Raw genomic sequence first — 17,267 nt, 5'->3', positions numbered from 1 at the left:
TGTGTATAATTTCACAATTGGATTTGACTTAAGTGCCTTTTCCAGTTAATTCCCTGGAAGTATTTCACTGCCTTGATTTTCCTCATCTATTGCTTTGCTTGTTTTATTTGAGATTTTGTTTGTTTGCTTGTTTGTTTTAATGACCAGATTGCTTAGGCTCCTCTGAAAGAACCATTATTAATGTTATCTTAATAGTACTTTAATGCTGATCACTTCAACAGAGATCTTTCTCCTTTTTCAGAAACCAGTCCAACCAGATTTCACAACTCTTGTACCCTGTAAGTATGTCTGTTTGCTCTATGTTAATCAAGTAAAAATGAGTGTGGTTATGGTTCCAGTGTTCAAAAAAACTTAAGTATTAATTGCTTCACTGCCAGAAAAATAAACACCACAAAAACTTGCTTTAAAAATTCAATGTAGGCTACTGAACTTCTAAAAAAGCTGTTCAGAACATCACAGGATGTATTCCCTTTGTGGTCTTGTGTTTTGAGAGGACTCTCTTTTGGTGCTAGTGGAGAAAAAGCATTGCTGCCTGGGTTAAAAAAACCCTGTGCAGCATTACTTGCATTTCAGAAATTCTGGCTTTAAAGAAAAACCTCTTCCTGTAGCTTTCAGAATATGCAGGTCTCATGATGACAGGAATGTAATAAATTGCTTTTTTTCAAATTGTAAAATTCTCTGATCTGTAGCCATTCCACGATGGCATCTCCTTCCTCCTTCCAGCATGAAGGTTTCTCTATCTGTTTGGTGAACAGAATCAGTGAAAAAACACTTATTAAAACCACCTCTCCATAAAGCTCCTGTTTGGTCAGCAGCATGGGCTTATCCCACCTTGCAGCATCAGTGGAAATGCTGTGTTGGCTCTTGTGCCTAAAAATTAATGCAATGCAGGGTCAGTTTGTAAGACTACCAGTTTACAGATGGTTATCCAGACTTAGCTAGTTATTATTAGCTCTTCCAGGAAAGCACACAGAATAGATTGCATTTGTTGTGCATTTGCTACCTGCTTGGATAGCAGTGGGTACTGTGAAGGGGCAAACTTCAGTGGAGCCATAATTTCATACAAAATAACACACTCAACTAAGGCCAAGATTCTTCAGATACATACTTACTGACAGTATTTTTTCTGCTCACCTGGTATTTTTCTCCAAGCAATCAGGCTTAATATTTGTGCTTATTTTTACACATTTTTCTCAAAACATCTTTTGACTCCCCGTGTACACCTGCTGCCAACCGCTGTGGCTGTGGTTTTACTGAGCAGTAAATCCAGGGTTCCTGATGCCACTGCAGGTCCTAACAGCCATCTGCCTCCAAGCACAAACGTGGCACAAAGACATCCTGTCGAGTATCATTGGTTTCAAGATGCTCTGAACCGTTAATTTTGTGCTTAATGCAGTTCCCATTCATGTGGGATCTTTATATTTTGGATTATTTTTGGGCCACAGAAGGGAGAGCCGGTAGGTACTGAGTACTGTGGAAAAGTCTGCTCTCAAATTTGCAGCTGTCAGGTGTGCAGTCAGGTGTCAGGGCAATTCCTGGCTTCTAAACCAGACAAATAAAGTTGCCTGAGTAACTGGAGGGGAGGGTAAGGTTGTACTCAGTGTTACAGTGCCACAGCCTGAACAGGGGTGCAGCTGCAATGCCTGGAACTGTTTTCTTTAGGAGCTTTTCTCCTGTGGGAGCAGGGGAGTTTGCACTGGTGTAAGCAGATCTGGAGTGGGACAGCTTTTGTCTTGCATGAGGGCAGGTTAGGGAATAATGGGGTGTCTGGTGTTTGACAGAAGTTCTCTGGGTGAGCTGTTGTTTCTTAAGCATCAGCACTCTGCACTTTGCTGCTGGCTAATTGACAGGGACAGGGAGTAAGTGGGGAGCAGAGAGGATGTAATGGGCAATTACTGGGCAAGAGGAAGAATAAGAGAGGAAGAAGGCTTGCTCTAGAAAGAACATGGGGTTGCACCGTGGGGCTCAGCTGACCACGGGTTCTGTCCCTTGGTTTCCCCTTCATTCTCAGCAAGTCAAGCTCCAGGCTGCATGTCTGCTCTCAATAACTTCCCTGCTGGGAAGGGTCTGGAGTATTCACCTCAGGCTCAGAAATTCCACCTTACTTTCCCAAACACCTCTGTGTTTAACCCACAGTCCTGCTTCTCACCAGCTGTCCTGTGCCTGCAGACTTTGAAGTGTCACTCAGCCAAACCCCTTCGGGATGTTCATCCCAGCTCTAGCTGAATGCTTTCTTCCTCCATCTCCTCCTTCACTGAATCCTGGCCACATCCTGCCCAGCAGAGGAGCCTGGGCTGGCTGCCTGCTGCAGTACAAACTTGTCCTCTGACAGCCAGGCAATATTTAGCTGTGAGTATGACCCCCTGAAAGAGCTGTGCCTTTCCAGTACTAGGGACAAAATGGGTCAGAGATTGGACAGTAGTGAGGGGAGGATCCCCTACATCGTGCAGGGATACTGAGATACCTCCAGCATTACGTGCAGGTGCAGTATCAAGTCACTGTCACTGCAGCCCAGCTCTCCAACCTTTGCTGTTTCCAGCACTGCAACTATACTGGGGTTAAAAAGAAAAAAAAAAAAACAAACCAAAAATATAGTTTAAATAAACATAAACCATGTTTCCACTTCACCTCCAGTAATTGTTCAGTCAACAGAAACAGCATTTCACCAGCCTGAAGTAATCCCTGAGGATCAGTGAGGTGTACAGAGTATTTTCCCAAGCACACTCCCTGCAAACTTTCCTGGAGTTTTACAAGTGTTTCCAAATCCTAAACTCTTGGTGATGCTGTGGTTTTCGGTGCCGAGAAAGCCGCACGGGGCGGGACATTCATTTACCGTCTGGGCAAAGCCCCTGGGGGTGTTTTTTGTCTCTCTGTTCTCAGTGCAAGCCCTGGAGCTGCAGCAGTTCCAAGAGAGGTTTCACTGAGGCAGCCACACCAGTACAATACTGGCCAGTGCCCAGATTTAAGCGAGGCCTAACATTTCTTTTAAATATAGAAAATTCCACGCTCTGTGCAGAGAAAATGACTTTTCTATTGTGTTGGGTGTTTGTTTTTTGGCTGTTTTTTTTTTCTTCCCTCTGAACGGGAAGCCAGAAAAAAAGGAAGTCCCGAACTGCTAGTTCTCAGCAATAGATTCACTGATTCACTGATTCACCTAGGGGGCTGTATATTGGGGTGGATGTATCTCTGAGCTGGTGAGAGTGTTAAAATGTCTGCCTAGGCCGTATCTTTGTGAGGAGAGGAAGAGAAGAGCAGGGATGCCCTGGCCTGGCAACTGAATGTATACAGGGTCCTCATAAACCACATGCAGACTGGGGGGTGTAGCTCTTTTAGCAAGCACAGAGCATAAGGCACTGGTTTCACCAGAGCATCTTACATGTTCTTTGAAGTTCTCTGTTGCTGACCATCCCTTGCCCTTGCTTGATTTGCCATTTCAGGACATGAGGCATTCCTGCAGCTCAGCTGTCTTCCCAGGCCTCTCCTGACGTGCTGTCCAAAGGTCACCAAATACAATCCTTCCCCACCTACAGCCTCTTGGCTTGGATGTCTGCCAAGCTGAGGCTGTGTGGTAGCACTCCTTGCTCATTAAAGCCTCTCAGGTGCTTGAGCAAACAAAGACTGGAGAGGAAGAGATGCCTCAGCACCAGGTTCAGGCTACAAACACTCACTGGTTCCTGTTTAGGACACGTGTGTCTGCCCCGTTCTTCTCAGGCTGAATGCTGCTGGAGATGGCTCACGTTCTGCTTCTCTCTCAGCTGCTGCAGAAAGTTGTTTCTCAGTCATGCCCAAAGCAGCTTTGTGGTGTAAAACCCCAGAGATGTCCAGACCTTAACTTCTCTTCAGCAGCTGCATGAGGTGCACTAAAGAGAATATATCACCATCTTGGGTAAAACTAGATTACTTGATTCATGTGTGGTCTTCCTCTCATCCCTCATGTCTGCAGTTTCAGCTCTATATACATTCACTTAGTTACAGCCTAGTCCCCAGCTCCCTGTTAAAAAGGAAATAAATCCTTCCACCTGTTACTAAGGAGAGCATGCAGAATTAACCAGCCAAGCTTGTCAGGAGAGAATCACTGCACTGTGACTCAGGGGGGCTGGTCAGTTCTCTAATAATCATGATGGAGACATTGGATTTGCCTACCTAAGGAGAAGAGCATCTAAGGATGCTCCTGTGCTCTAAGGAGAAGAGCACAGGACAGTTGGTACAGAATCTCATTGACTTAAAAGGAAAGACAGGAACAACTTTCTGAGCTGTTCCAACATACTTCAAGCTTGATTTTGACCTCAGTGTCAGAAACAGTGTGGATCAGTTTGTTTCTGCCTCTGCTGCAGCCACATGAATTTCTGCACTGATCCAACTTCACTGTTACTGCTACCAATTCTTTGCAAGCTCTGGATCAAACTAGGAAATGGATCTGCCTCTACTGAACACCAAACCTGTTCTCAGTCTCCCACTCTTGCTGGAGCAGTGCAGAAAGCACTGGTGGTATTATTCTAATCCACAACAGTAAGAATGTACTCCTCCTCCTCCTGGGAAAAGAATGCTGATAAAGTATTCCCAGTGTGAAGGTCAGTTCTGCAAAGTTGTTCCACCTCAACATTCTATCTGCATTCATTAATTTTTTTTTTCCCCTCAACCATAATTGTCTTCTGCCCATTAAAGCAGACATGATGCATTTGCAGCTGCTACATGACATGAAAATTACTGTAAGAGTTGACTGGGACATGAGTAATTCCAATTACTCAGCAGCAAAAGATATTTTGGATTGCTGCCTCAATAAATACAGCCCCACAGGCTGATTACAAGGGCACAGGAGGCCCATAGAAGATGGATAGCAGGGGCCATGGGCTCAGGGTGATGATCTCAAGGCCCTGTCTCAGAGGATGATGTACAATGCCATCTGAACATCGTTGAAGAACAAAGGCAGTACAAGAGTCTCAGTGGTGGGGAAATCAAGGCAAATCCAGCAAATCAGCAAAATTTCCCTGTGCAGAAACTCAGAGAGCCAGGTCTATAAGCAGACAGAGGTTTGTCTCCACCAGACTTAGAGTTGATAATAGTTGAAGACTGAACTGGGCCATTGGGCTGAGATGGTCCTCAGAGCAAAACCACTGAATTGCCCTTGGGACTTCTTTAGGGATGCAGGATGGAATTTACAAGCCAAATAAAATAACTCTGATACAACTGCTGTTAGAGCTGCCCAGTATTTCCTGCTATGGTGTCAGAAGAGTGAGCAGACAGGACATACCCAGGCAAAAGCTCTACCTGGCTTTGGCAGCACAGGTGTCAACTTGCTACCACTCTCAGTTCATTCCAAGATACAACACTGTGGGAGAGAAATGGATGCAGGGCCAAGTCCCCTTTCTTGTATTTTCCAACATATCTGATATCCTTAAACATACATCTACCCACAGGATTTGCAGTGGGATGTCTGAGCCAGCACATCCTAGGCTGGCTTCCTGGTTATACTGGTAGTAATCCCTAAGAAGGATGGAGAGGATGTTTTCAGGTCTTCCCCATGCTGCCAGCTCACCAATCCTTCATCTGCTCCAGTCTCCAGCTGCCAGTGCTGCACCCTTCACAAAAATGCCCTTCTCTGGCAGCAGGCTGAAAGAAGTTCTTTTTGCAGACGTGCTGCCCACAAAGGTCAAGCCCCAGCCTGACAGTTTGCTCCCTTCACATGATCTCAATCCACTCCTGCCATTCCCAGCTTCATGTCCTTTGTGCAAGGGCTTGTCACTCCTTCACTGAAGAAACACTGACACTCAGCAGGGACAGGGGGAACTCTAAGAGGGAAGACAGTGGGAGGTAAGAGCTACAGGCCACAAAGGGACTCTTCTGATTACTTTCAGTAGCGCTGGCAAAACAGAGTTGCAATAGCAACAGAGATGTTGGCAAGTGAAAACCTTAGTGGGAGATGATATTGGGAAAGCATGAGAACCAGCTGCAGAGGTTACAGCAAAATAGGCTGAGTGATACGGAGCCTCTCCCACACAGCACTTAACCCTGAACTGCCCCAATAGGCATGGAAGGAGAACATGAGCTGACAGCATTGGCTGCTGCTACAGACACCCCTTCCATGAGATTTCTTTTTTTTCCTTCTTGTTTTTATGGTTTTGCTCATACTTCAGTTTGGAGGCAGCTGGGCTATTTCTGTACCAGAATCTGGCTTGATAAGACAGTCTGAAAATATTAAGAACTAACACAGATTTGCTTTACTAAGGAGGAAGAAATACAACACTTGCAATTGGTGCTAGGTGGACAACTGTGTGTACAAATACTGCATTTTCAGTTTTCAGATGGTGGTGCAGGCACATTGTTTAATACTGTCTTCCAGCAATTTCTCTGTGCACAATTTCTCTAGTGCTGGAAATTGCCACATGGCTTAATTTCCCTTTTGGACCTTAGTGATATAAAATGATAATGAAATATTTGTATTAAAAAAAAAAACAACAAACCATACCATGTCACCTTGCTGGGAAGTGTAAGGTTCACCTTACATCCAGAGAAAAGAGCAAGTGGCATTGGCTGCAGAGCTAGCCAAGATCTGACCTGGGAGCTGAGTCACAAGACACAGCAGCACAGAGAGAGATTCTCTTGTACATCTTTTTTTTTCTTTCATCACATGCTTCAGGGGAAGTCAGCTGTAAAACCAGGAGTCTCATTCCTGTAATGAGCTTTAGCTTTGTGTGAGGATGTAACCCATGTCAGAATATGAACAGAACCAGTCCTGGGTGCCAAGTACAACTGCAATTACCCTACAACAGCATTTAATAGTTTTAAGCATCTACATATGCCTTGCAACTATGGAATTGCTGTGAAGATGCTGCCAAACCCCTGCCCAGGGTCAGAAGGAAGAGTAGGACCTTCCAGATCAGATGTTCAGGAAGGAAGATCAAGGCCTCTCACAAGTATGAGCTCTAAGCTGCATTCATCAAGCTTTTTGTCATTCAGGACTCTCACTATGATCCTTCATTGGAACTTTTCTGCAGACTCAGATCCAAAACCCTGATTTACAAGAAGTCCTCCATTTCCTTACACGGTTCAGTATTTTACTATTGAAAATCCAATCCATAACTATTCCCAGTATTATTTTATTTTGTTGTAACAACATACAGCTGACCAGCTCTGTGTCTGGGGATGAAGGATGTTATCACACTCCTGGAAAGTTGGTATTGAGACACAACCAACCCTGAAAAACATATAATGCCCTCCCTGCAGGCTGCAAGATGGTGCTTTAAAGACAAACATACTCCATATGCATTTACTTTATCACAGGGAAAGGCAAGGATACCCCATAAGCAGATTCAGAAACTATGATAATTTATGCAGTTTATGCAGCAAATCACATTTCATGCAAAAAATGAATAAAAGTAAAATCATTGTCTAGAACATTTCACAACACATCATAATTTGAAAGCAAACTTCAGCTTCAAACTACCCTACTACTTAGTTAGCAAAAAATATAGTTTAATTGTTATGTAATTAGTTTCCAAAGAGTATTGACTATGACAAGTTTCAACCTGAATACACTTAAAAGTAAGTAAAACCTCCTCATTTTAAAATACATTATTTTTATACAGTTGGTGAAAAAGACAAAGACTTGTCATATACTTTTACTCATAAAAGGCAAAACTTCCTAATAAGCCAACAGTAAGGTCTTCAGCATTTCCCTGAAATTTGCTCTGAGGAGCAAAACACTACTTTATTCTGAAGTTATCAATTTTAGCAAGATGTTCACATTTTCAGCACAAGCTCCACATTTTTTTCTGTAGCTTCTGTTGACCAATAAAGACTTCAATGTATTTTGTTGCTGTTGCTTAAGCCAGAACCCAGGCATTACCATTTTAGCCAATCACTCCTGTACTCACAAGTGGACATAGTTGCTTTTAATAAGTAATGCTGAAGTTGCTTTCCTAGACTAACCATACCTGCTAAATCTCCTTGAGAAGGTGCAGCTTGGATCAGCTTGCTTGTGCTATAACAGTTTACATTAATTCCTGGACACAGTATTTTCTCAAGGGTAAAAGCTGTGCTTTTCAGACTGCTGCCAGCACAGAAAAGCTGCTCACACACACACTTCCAAACTGTGCTAGGATGGCCTCTGGAGAAGACCTGGTGGTCAAGCAGCCCATTTTTCATGCTTCCCCTTTCCCTTTGAGGAATTTCTCTGTTTTGTTTTGTTTTTCAACAATGCCCCTCCCAGGGCACAGTTAATCACACAAGAACTACACAACACTTTTCAGAGCCCCAGATGCCACTACAGAACAAAGCCAAGATCTCTCTCTGCCTCCCACTCTGTGACAGCACTTTGTTTTTTTAAAGTATATTCAGGAAAGTTTATATCCCACTAGAGATTCCTTTCTTTGCTTAGTCTCAAGGCTTGCTGTGTTCCAGAGATACTGTCCTGGGCAGCTCAGCTTTAGGACAGAGTGGTCACAATGAAGTTTTCACAGCATTAACATCCACCATAAAAAGAAAAGTCTGGAGCCTCAATGTGGGCAAAGTGGCTGTAGACACCTGAATTTAAATAACCTCCAGTCTTCCAGAAAAAGGCCCAAATTAGAGAAGGACCATCTTGTCTCATTTTGGGTTATTAATTATTTTTTTCCTAACTTAGTCACAAAATCCTCTAGGTTTGCACAGCCACTTGGATGAACCCTACAACACAGACTATCCTTGAATCTGCAATTTTTGGCTCAAGTAGTTGCACAGCACAGATACAAATGTTGTATTAGTCTCTCTACATACAGTTTTGCTCCTTTCCACTAAGAAAATAAACTCCAATACCCATCTGAGTATCTGAAGTACACTCACAGTAATGTTCACAGCAGTTTTACAAAGACAAACAACAGTAGCTTCACAGTGCAGCACCCCTTAGATAACAGGTGGATTCCATGCTTGACCTTTCGGATACCAGACCACCAAAAAAAAGGATAAACTCACAAATTTTGGATTAAATTTAAGCTTGTTACATAAGTTAGTTGTTTTGAAAAACTGGTAAGGCAACCATTGCTATAATCCCTCAAGTACAGAGAGATATATAGGCTCTGCAATAGCATTCTTCTTAGGATGATTTTATTTTGTATCTTATCAGAAGCTGCTGTTTTGCAACAGTGGATGTTCCAGCACCTGTGATACTCCAAACAGGAGAGTCCAGGTTTCCACAGGGAAAGATTAATTCTTTGCTTCATCCTTCACACTTCTCATATCCACTTCTGAAGTCTACTACTAACAAACAACAAAAAAATGCTAGCATACAGGAAGATTTTCTTCAACCATTCAGATGTAATAATGTCATTGATTTCATCTTCTTTTGGTGCCCCCAAAGCCTGAAAAAAAAAAAAAAAAAAAAAAGGTGTAAGCTGTACCACAGGCTTTCCACTTGGCTCTCTAGTTCTAAAAAGGCTAAAGGTGGCAAGTGAGATGAGTAAAACATATTTGCATGAAGCAGAACAGGAAGCAACTTTGGGCTGACTGGCCTGAAAAAATATTCTATTCTTCCAGATCAGACAGCCTACTTCCCAAAAAGAAATGATGTTTCTACATGCTTGCTAGAGAAGGGCATGTGTAGTGTGCATCAAAGGGAAAGCCTTGAACAAATACACTTTGCAGATGAAGACAAATCCAATTCTGGTGGTACCATGCCCATTTTGTGGGCCTCTAGGGAGTTTTATGCCCAGCTTCCACAGGAAACAGAATTGTGGGACATGGTACAGGCAGGCATATAACAAAGTGTCAAAATAAGAGAATGAGTGCTTGCTGAACCCCAGCTAACATCTGGGTATGTTTGCTCACCAAACCTCTGGAGCCTTGGAGGGTTACAAGGTGTTTTGCCTTACCAGAAGCAGTTCTTGTTCCTGAACTGCCACCGTGTGTGGAGTTGCTTGAGTGCTCACCGGCTGGAGGTGGAGCTGTAGCATCTGCCCAGGTATTGAAATATGTAGAACGTGGCTGTGCTCTGCTGAGGAAGAGAGTAGAAGGAAGCCTTCAGTAGTGTCCTTCATGAAAAATTAAGAAATCACCATTTTGTACAACAAGGAGTGGGCTTTTGAGGGAAAACTGTAAGCAGGAAGTTGTTTCAAAGCTGTCCAGTGTCACCACAAAAACACCTGTAGGCTTTCAAAAGGAAATTAAGCCTCATTCTTCAGGATAAGCAGTTCCAAAAGCTGCAAATGAGGAACTTTTTCCCTCTGAAACTCTGACCTTAGATTCTGTCAGACAAGAAAGTAGATTTGAAATTTGAAACCTAAATTCATTTTGGCAACACCTACGTCCCAACCATGTAAGAGAAAATATTTCCTTGTTCCACTACCTACCCTGAAAAGGCTGTATTAACAGAGGAAACTGCTCGGGCAACTCAAGATTCCCTGCAGGAACCCCATGTTCTCTAAAGAAGCCTAAAATGGCAGCACCAGTGCCCTTTACCCTGTTTATATAAAATTCAAAATTCATTCATTTTGATTGTTTAAAAGTGTGTAGCAAATACGACCAGTAGATGTTTACCCCAGCACTAAAACTTCCTTTGAATGATGTTTTTGTTATGGTTTTCCAAAATGCAGCTTATTTATGAACTACAAGTCCTTTGGAAAAACCTCCCCCCTCAGATTTCCATATATGGGCCAGGAAGAGACTATAGATTAAAGGCTGCTTAATTTGACCACACTGATTAGCACTGAAAAGCAGCTGCCATCCAGACAGACTTCAGGAGAGTGGACATTGATACAAGAGACCTGTCTACAGATAATTTTATGCTTAATATCTGTGTTTTATGGCAGTCCTCAGATGGATTGCATAAATGCTTATTTTAAATTCACAGGCCACCGTGCCAGGCCAGTCAGCTAACACAGAATGAAGTACCTCAGACCTCCTAATTCTTGTTCCCCAGAAAGATTTTTAAGATGTCTCTGCTGCTAAAGCTATACATAGCTCCTTAAAATATTTCAAGAGGTGGGATTCTACAGCTTAAAACAATACAGGCCTGCAAGCTTAGCAACAATGTAAACACAGTATATGGCACACCCCCTGAAAGCTTAAATACTTAAAATCGGATAGCATGCATATTTTACCTGTGACTGCCAGCCAAGTAGCCTAGCAAGCCTCCTGCTCCTAATCCAGTCCAAAATCCTGGTCCTGAATTGGTTCCATGATTGGAATCAGTCCCGAAGTTGTTGTCTCCTTAAACAAAGTGAAAGAAAAAAAGTATCAGTTAGTTGCACCTAGTCCTCAGGCCAGCTGTTGCAACAAGACTCTCCTCTTAAACATAATGGAAAATTAGACCATGATTTCCTCCTGATTTCAGTAGATGCTTGATCAAGTTTAACTTGAAAGGTCTCAAAAGTTCAGAGAGCAAGAAAAAAACCAGAAATGAACGCCAAACAGCTTTATGTTAAAAATTAGCTTCCACTCAGTCACACAGCCCTGGTTAGTTCTGCAAAACACTGCAAAGATGCCTTGTCTGCTCAAGGTCAGACAGTGGACCAGAAGCAGGAACTGAAACCAAGCATGTGAGATCGAAGTGTGAACCACCAGGCCAGGCTGCTTTCTGATGCCACTCCAAAGAGCTGCCCATCCTGAGTACCAGTGGCTCAGCCTGGTGGCACATGGCTTTGTATTGTCTGGGGTAATTCTAGTCGGGTATTTTGTCATCAAAAGACTTGCTCACTGCAGTCACATTGCAATGTTTTTATTATGCATGAGTCACCAAGCTTGACAACCTTGATAAAACTGCATCAAGAGGGTTGAAAGGGTAGGAGAGTCACAGAGTTTTCATGTGACTTGAGTAACATGAGGTTCTGACCCAGAACCAAGCCTCTTCCATTCAGAAATGAAAAGAGAAGATGCTACAGCGTGGCCAGCAGGTCCAGGGAAGGGATTCTGCCCCTGTACTCAGCCCTGGTGAGGCCACAGCTTGAGTTCTGTGTCCAGTTCTGGGCCCCTCAGTTCAGGAAGGAGATTGAGGTGCTGGAGCAGGTCCAAAGGAGGGCAACCAGGCTGGTGAAGGGACTCCAGCACAAGTCCTGTGAGGAGAGGCTGAGGGAGCTGGGGGTGTTCAGCCTGGAGAAGAGGAGGCTCAGGGGAGACCTCATCACTCTCTACAACTCCCTGAAAGGAGGTTGGAGCCAGGGGGGGGTTGGTCTCTTTTCCCAGGCAACTCTCAGCAAGACAAGAGGGCACGGTCTCAAGTTGTGCCAGGGGAGGTTTAGGTTGGATATTAGAAAGAATTTCTCTACAGAGAGGGTGATCAGACATTGGAATGGGCTGCCCAGGGAAGTAGTGGATTCCCCATCCCTGGAGATATTTAAAAAGAGACTGGATGTGGCACTCAGTGCCATGGGCTGGGAACCACAGTGGCAGTGGATCAAGGGTTGGACTTGATGATCTCAGAGGTTCTTTCCAACCTGGCTGATTCTGTGATCCTATGAAAAACAAAGCAGAATAATTTTCTGGTCTAGAGAAAAACAAGGATGTAAGAATATGCTCAATAGCAGGTTTAACAGAGAAGGAAGTGTAAAAGGAGACCAAAGATTACAGTCTCCCTGAACTGTGCTCCTCTAAACAGGTGTACATTGGATTTCATTTTGAATGCACTGGAAGGAAGAGAAACTCTCACTGCGATGATATTCCCCTTAAACTATGCAGACTTGGAACAACAACAAAAACAAACCACGCAGTACTTCAGTTACTGTAAAAACAATGTTAATCAGGGAGATGAACCAACTAATTTGTTCAACAGTGCTGTGGCTGAACACTGACTCAGAAAACTATTTTTTTGTTGAAATTTCTAGAGTAAACGTTAAGGATTATGTCAAACCACTAACAGAGAAGAAGCAGAACTTATTAAGACAGGGTAACTAAACATGTTTCACAAGATGCATTCTGCATCTTCAGGGGATTTAAAGTGAAGCAAATCAAGAATTAACAGCAATAGGTGAATGATACTGTTTTTTCACTACTATCCAGATTTTCAAAGGCTAATATGTTCTTGATGCATGGACATACACATTCAGAGATGGGATTTTGCTCCTCTGTCATATTTAAGGCAGCTATTAAATGTACAAAGAAGCAGAACTATTTTTAAGCTGGCCTCACATCCAAGAGGCTTCATCCTTACATTGAAATCTGAGGAGAAATCCTTGACACATGTTACTAAAAATGCCTTAAGTTAACTCTTTTATGACTTCCAACTTGCATTTTAAGTGTCCCAATTTTCAGTATTAATCAGGAAAACATTTTTCAGGCCCTACCCTTGCTAGATTTCCAAGTCCTACAATGAAAAATGAATTGGTGCAATTAATTGACAAGGAACAGGACATAAAAACCCCCTCCAGAAAGTAACCTTTTGCTCTGTTCTGCCTGTGTCTGGTGTGATAGAACCCTGACTTATGACCAGGGCTCTCAATAGCTGTCACAATAACACCAGTGGCAAGTGGCATGAGCACACCAAGTCACTCATGCATGAGCAGCACAGACAGACTGTCTGAAGTCTGAAATAACTACATGGAAACCAATCTGCAAAGCCACCAGCAATACAGAAACAGAACCCCTTTAATTTTCTGCTGCAATCACATTTGAAAGTTCCCACTGCCCTTGTAGGGTACAAGGTTATACAAAAGTTATAGTGGCACCCTCTGTTGGCCGAGTGGCTTGTGTACACTTGGAAGAAAGCACCCCCAGAAGGTGAGCTTTTGACTAAGCAACCAATCTTTGCTATTTATTTACTGGATAGAATGCCTTCTCTCTAAGGGAAAAGAGGAAGGGCACAAAGATGATCAGAGAGCTGGAGCACCTCTCCAGTAAAGACAAGCTGAGACAGTTGGGGTTGTTCAGCCTGGAGAAGGCTCTGAGGAGACCTCACAGGAGCCTTCCAGTACCTGAAGGGGCTACAGGAAAGTTGGGAACAAACTTCTTAGCAGGGCCTGTAGCAACAGGACAAGGGGTACTGGTTTAAAATACAAAGGGGGTCAATTTAGACTAGAGACAAGGAAGTAGGAGTTCACAATGAGGGCAGTGAACCACTGGAACAGGTTGCCCATAAAGGTCATGGCTACCTCATTCCTGAAAACACTCAAGGCCAGGTTGGATGGAGCCCTGATCTCACTGCTGGAGGCTCCACCTACAGGACCTTTAAAGGTCCTGACCAGCCCACATTACTCTATGATTCTCACAAATTAAAAAAAAAAAAGGATGGAATGTATGCAACTTGTCAAATATCATTTATGTTCCAGTGCTGTATGTCACATTTTCATAGGTTTTAAAGAGTTGGTCAGATACCAGATGAATAATGTTTATTTCCTTTAGACACTACAACCACCTAGGGCAGCCCAGACAGCAAGTGACAAAAGTCATCAGTTTTCTGGGTAAAGAAGGGCATCTTTTCCTGGCAGCATCCTTGTCACTGCTTCAGATGAACCACATGAGATTTGGGTGCCACACCCCTAGTGATAATTCACAGATGTCTCATCTGCTGGGACTACAAAGAGGCACCTGCACACAGAGGAGTGGTTCATGATACTTGACTCCATCAATTGTGTGAGCAAAATGGGGGCCTGAAAAAGACCCTCCCCTAAAGTTCCAAAGTGCTTCTTTGGCATCGGTTTGTTTCTGCCTGCCTGAGACCATACTGCCTGATTACTTATCAAAGTTACCTTTCCTGTCACAATCCTCATATTTCAGAATGTAAAAAGAGCATTTGCAGGGCATGGGGATGTGGATTTTCAAAAGTTCAAAGGACTGCACAGCTGCTCCCTGTGGGAAACCAAGTGGTTATGCTCACTTCTGAACAAAGAACAGAATGCAAAGCTGGCAGCAGGCTCTGCAACCAATCCAGCAGTCTAATGCCCATGCATTTAAGTCTATCCCAGCCAGCTTATTGCAGATATAACAGTACAATCCTGCTTTTCTGAGTACTAGGAACAGCTTGGAGTCCTACCTGTGAAGCTGGACTTAAAACCAGGAGGAGGAGGCATGTTCCGAGTCTGTGAGTAAGGCCCAAAGAACCCGTTACAGTCATGAAGAGTCTCGTAATTCTGCTCGTTCCCACTGGAGTACTTTCCATGGAAATAACTGTATATTCCATAAACTACAGCCAGAACCAGCAAAACAAGAGCTCCGACCCCGCAGCTGGAATAATCATCCTTCAGGTGGTAATTGCCAGAGTGAAATCTGTTGGAGTTCATTCTCCTTTCCCCTTCCTCAGTCAGCTCCAGGCTGAAGAGCAGGCTGCAGGAGCCTCTGGTGATGTAAGGATCATCAGGATGATCGTAGCCTTCACAGCTCACTTCCATCTGCCCAAACCTCTGGCTGTTTTCCAGCTCTGCTTTGCACTGCCACTGAGAAATAAACACCACACAAAGTAAAACCTCCTGCTCCAGAGATGGCAATACCTGTCTGCTAGGCCAAATGCACTCTGAAATACAGCTGTAATCTCAAACAAACTATTAGTATTTTTTAAAATCCTAAAAAACCAAAACAACCCCAACCTGTTACTCTAGAACACAGAATCATCAGTTATGGAAGATTTTCTTTTTCTTCACTGAACATGTTTTTCAAGTATTCCTTCTTCAGGCATAGGAATATTTCTAAAAGTAAGCTGTACCCTCTGCAACAGTTGCTTAGTAAATGCCTGTCCCACATAACCTGTATGACAGCTACAATACAGAAGCCTGAAATCCAGGGCACCTGATTCTATTGACTCCACACAGAAATCAAAATAAATCTGGGCAGACATCATTAAGTACCCATATGCAACACTGAACAATCACACTGCAATTCTGCAGCTGCACACATGCAGATTCCTCAGACTCCTGTTCCTCTGAAGTACCTGAATTTGTGTTACCACCTCTACCTGTGAGTGCCACACAGCTTTGGGGAAAAAAAGTAGTAATTTCTAAATTAGTAAATTCAGGACAGCAGGACCAACTGCCAGATCAGGTCTGACTGCACTTTTACAATGCTGTTACTGTTTTAACAGCTATATTCAGCCCTGACTCCTGGTTACCCTATTGCAGGAGCCTAGGTAATAGCTAACAAAACACAAACACATGACTGTTTAATTACTAGTACTGACATACTGGCATGCAAATAATAACACAAAACTGAAATCTAGTTTTTAAAGGACAGAGCTGAAATGATGCAAATACTTATACCCCTTTCTACCATAAAAATTGGAAATCTACACAGCAATACCAAAGCAAGGGCATCCTCAAGGATTCACAAGTTTTATTTCATAAATTCCTGCAATATTTTAATTACAACCCATGCAGGCTTGATATACAGTGCTTTTACATACACACAGTTTTCTGAGATATTTCAAAGGTATGTTTACTTAAGTTCTGGAGAATTCAAACCCAAAGTTATTTAGGTGAAGCCCTGGTTGTCAGAAGTCCTCTTAACACAACAAAACAAACTGAACTAACACCTGAGCCCATTACTCTTTTCTCCTTCAGAGAGCACCAAGTCTGGGGGAAGGAGTTTTCATTAAGCGTTTAGGAAGCTTCAAAGAGTTACCTGTACATCGTAGCCATCCCAGCCTTTGTTGTAGCACTGAACAACCTCGGGGACACGGGAGCACCCAGCAGTGCCTCCCGTGCACTGTAACTGCGGGACTGCTGCTGTCCGCCGGGCTGTCGTGTAGCGGCCTCTGTGCAGAGTCAGGGCCTGCACCTCCCTCAGCAGGACCCTACCTGAAAGGGGGGGGCAGAAAGCTCAGCGTTTGCCCAGACCCTTGAGCCTTGCCGAAAGCGGCCTCCCCCCCAGGCGCGTTTCTGCAAAGCGCGAAGCTTTCATAAGCACAACAGGACGGAGGGAAGGCGGCAGCGCCTCCGATGACCCTGGGGGCGGGTTCTGGCCTCTTCCCCTCGGAGCACACGGATGCCGCGGGATCACCACAGCGGCACCAGTGCTGTGGCAGCCCCAAACGAGGGCTACAGGCAGCACAAAGCAAAAAAAATCCCTCCTGGAGCCGGCACTGCCGCCTCCCCCCGCGCCCCAGGCCGCCACCAACCCTCCCGGGCCTCCGCACTGACGCCACAGGCCGCAGGGGAGGCCGAAGGGTTCGAGGTTCCCTCAGCCGGGAGGCTCTCCCGGAAGCGCCCCCATCCCCGGGGATCTCACCCGGATCCTTCCAGCAGAGCGCGGGGCCCGGGGCAGCGCAGAGGAGGAGGAGGAGAGAGGGGAGGAAGAACGCGGGCACCGTCACAGCCGCCATGACACCCCCGAGCTGACCCAACCGCCCCCTGCGGGAGCAGCGCCGCTCATTGGCT

The 17,267-nt window shown here is 44.2% G+C and overlaps 1 protein-coding gene across 4 annotated transcripts; it reads right to left on the bottom strand.

Moving 5' to 3' along the window:
- Positions 1-7,081: 7,081 nt before the first annotated feature.
- SARAF (store-operated calcium entry associated regulatory factor) lies at positions 7,082-17,250 on the bottom strand. Of its 4 annotated transcripts, none has more exons than XM_030449858.1 (6): positions 17,119-17,250; positions 16,513-16,688; positions 14,936-15,335; positions 11,073-11,181; positions 9,846-9,967; positions 7,082-9,335 (listed from the first exon to the last, which is right to left on the bottom strand). In XM_030449858.1, exons 1-6 carry the CDS (start codon positions 17,210-17,212, stop codon positions 9,310-9,312), a joined length of 927 nt encoding a protein of 308 aa, XP_030305718.1. In that variant the 5' UTR covers positions 17,213-17,250; the 3' UTR covers positions 7,082-9,309. The 4 variants fall into 4 exon arrangements, with proteins under 4 accessions (XP_030305718.1, XP_030305719.1, XP_030305720.1 ...); XM_030449859.1 differs by having other exon boundaries at positions 9,846-9,964; XM_030449860.1 differs by having other exon boundaries at positions 11,073-11,178.
- Positions 17,251-17,267: the final 17 nt, after the last annotated feature.

This window comes from Calypte anna, chromosome 4A (assembly GCF_003957555.1).
Source record: "Calypte anna isolate BGI_N300 chromosome 4A, bCalAnn1_v1.p, whole genome shotgun sequence".
Taxonomy (NCBI): Eukaryota; Metazoa; Chordata; class Aves; order Apodiformes; family Trochilidae; genus Calypte; species Calypte anna.
Note: the sequence above shows the minus strand (reverse complement) of the source record. Positions and strands in the feature narration are given on the sequence as shown.

Bases quoted from the DNA above. Each gene is read 5' to 3' on its own strand.
- SARAF (XM_030449858.1), bottom strand. From the start codon at position 17,212: ATGGCGGCTGTGACGGTGCCCGCGTTCTTCCTCCCCTCTCTCCTCCTC. The intron at 9,968-11,072 runs GTAAAATATGCA...TCTCTTCCTCAG, and splicing joins TACTTGGCTGGCAGTCACAG to CAGAGCACAGCCACGTTCTA. The intron at 9,336-9,845 runs GTAAGGCAAAAC...TTTTTTTTTCAG, and splicing joins AGGAACAAGAACTGCTTCTG to GCTTTGGGGGCACCAAAAGA.